The sequence below is a fragment of the Eimeria mitis genome, genomic scaffold, assembly GCF_000499745.2.
Source record: "Eimeria mitis Houghton genomic scaffold, Emh_scaff991, whole genome shotgun sequence".
NCBI lineage: Eukaryota > Apicomplexa > Conoidasida > Eucoccidiorida > Eimeriidae > Eimeria > Eimeria mitis.
In genome coordinates this window covers 8,948-9,413 of record NW_013577280.1, presented here as the reverse complement: position 1 = coordinate 9,413, position 466 = coordinate 8,948, and the positions used below count along the sequence as shown (strand labels likewise).

The 466-nt window shown below is 58.6% G+C and overlaps 1 protein-coding gene across 1 annotated transcript in view; it reads left to right on the top strand.

Moving 5' to 3' along the window:
* Positions 1-250: 250 nt before the first annotated feature.
* EMH_0026900 (uncharacterized protein) overlaps positions 251-466 on the top strand; it is a gene marked incomplete at both ends in the record, with an annotated part of 5,742 nt that continues 5,526 nt past the window's right edge. The window contains one exon of the mRNA XM_013502686.1: positions 251-466. Coding sequence (XP_013358140.1) covers positions 251-466 — 216 coding nt within the window.

Here is a 466-nt window from a genome sequence, read left to right as displayed (position 1 = left end):
CTGCTGCTGCTGCTGCTGCTGCTGCTGCTGCTGCTGGGGGGCCCCTCTAGCTGTGGGGCCCCACACGGCAGCAGCAGCAGCAGCGCAGCAGCAGCAGAATACAGCAGCAGCAGATTGCTTATAAAAGGGAAAAAAGAAGACAGTTGCTGCAGCAAATGAAACAGAGACAAAAGGAGACACGATTGCTGCTGCAGCCGCTACAGCAGCAGCAGCAGCAGCAGCAGCAGCAGCAGCAGCAGCTGTAGGCAATATGACCCCCTCCTTGCTTGTTGAGCGTCTGCTGCTTGCAAAGACAGCAGCAGCACCAGCAGCAGCAGCAGCAGCAGCAGCGCCAGTAGCAGCAGCACCAGCAGCAACTGTTGCAGCAGCAGCAGCAGCAGCAGCAGGATCCCTTGCTGCTCCTCACCGCAACTTCAGCAGCAGCAGCAGCAGCAGGTGGAGGAGACAGTTGAAACCCTCAGACATT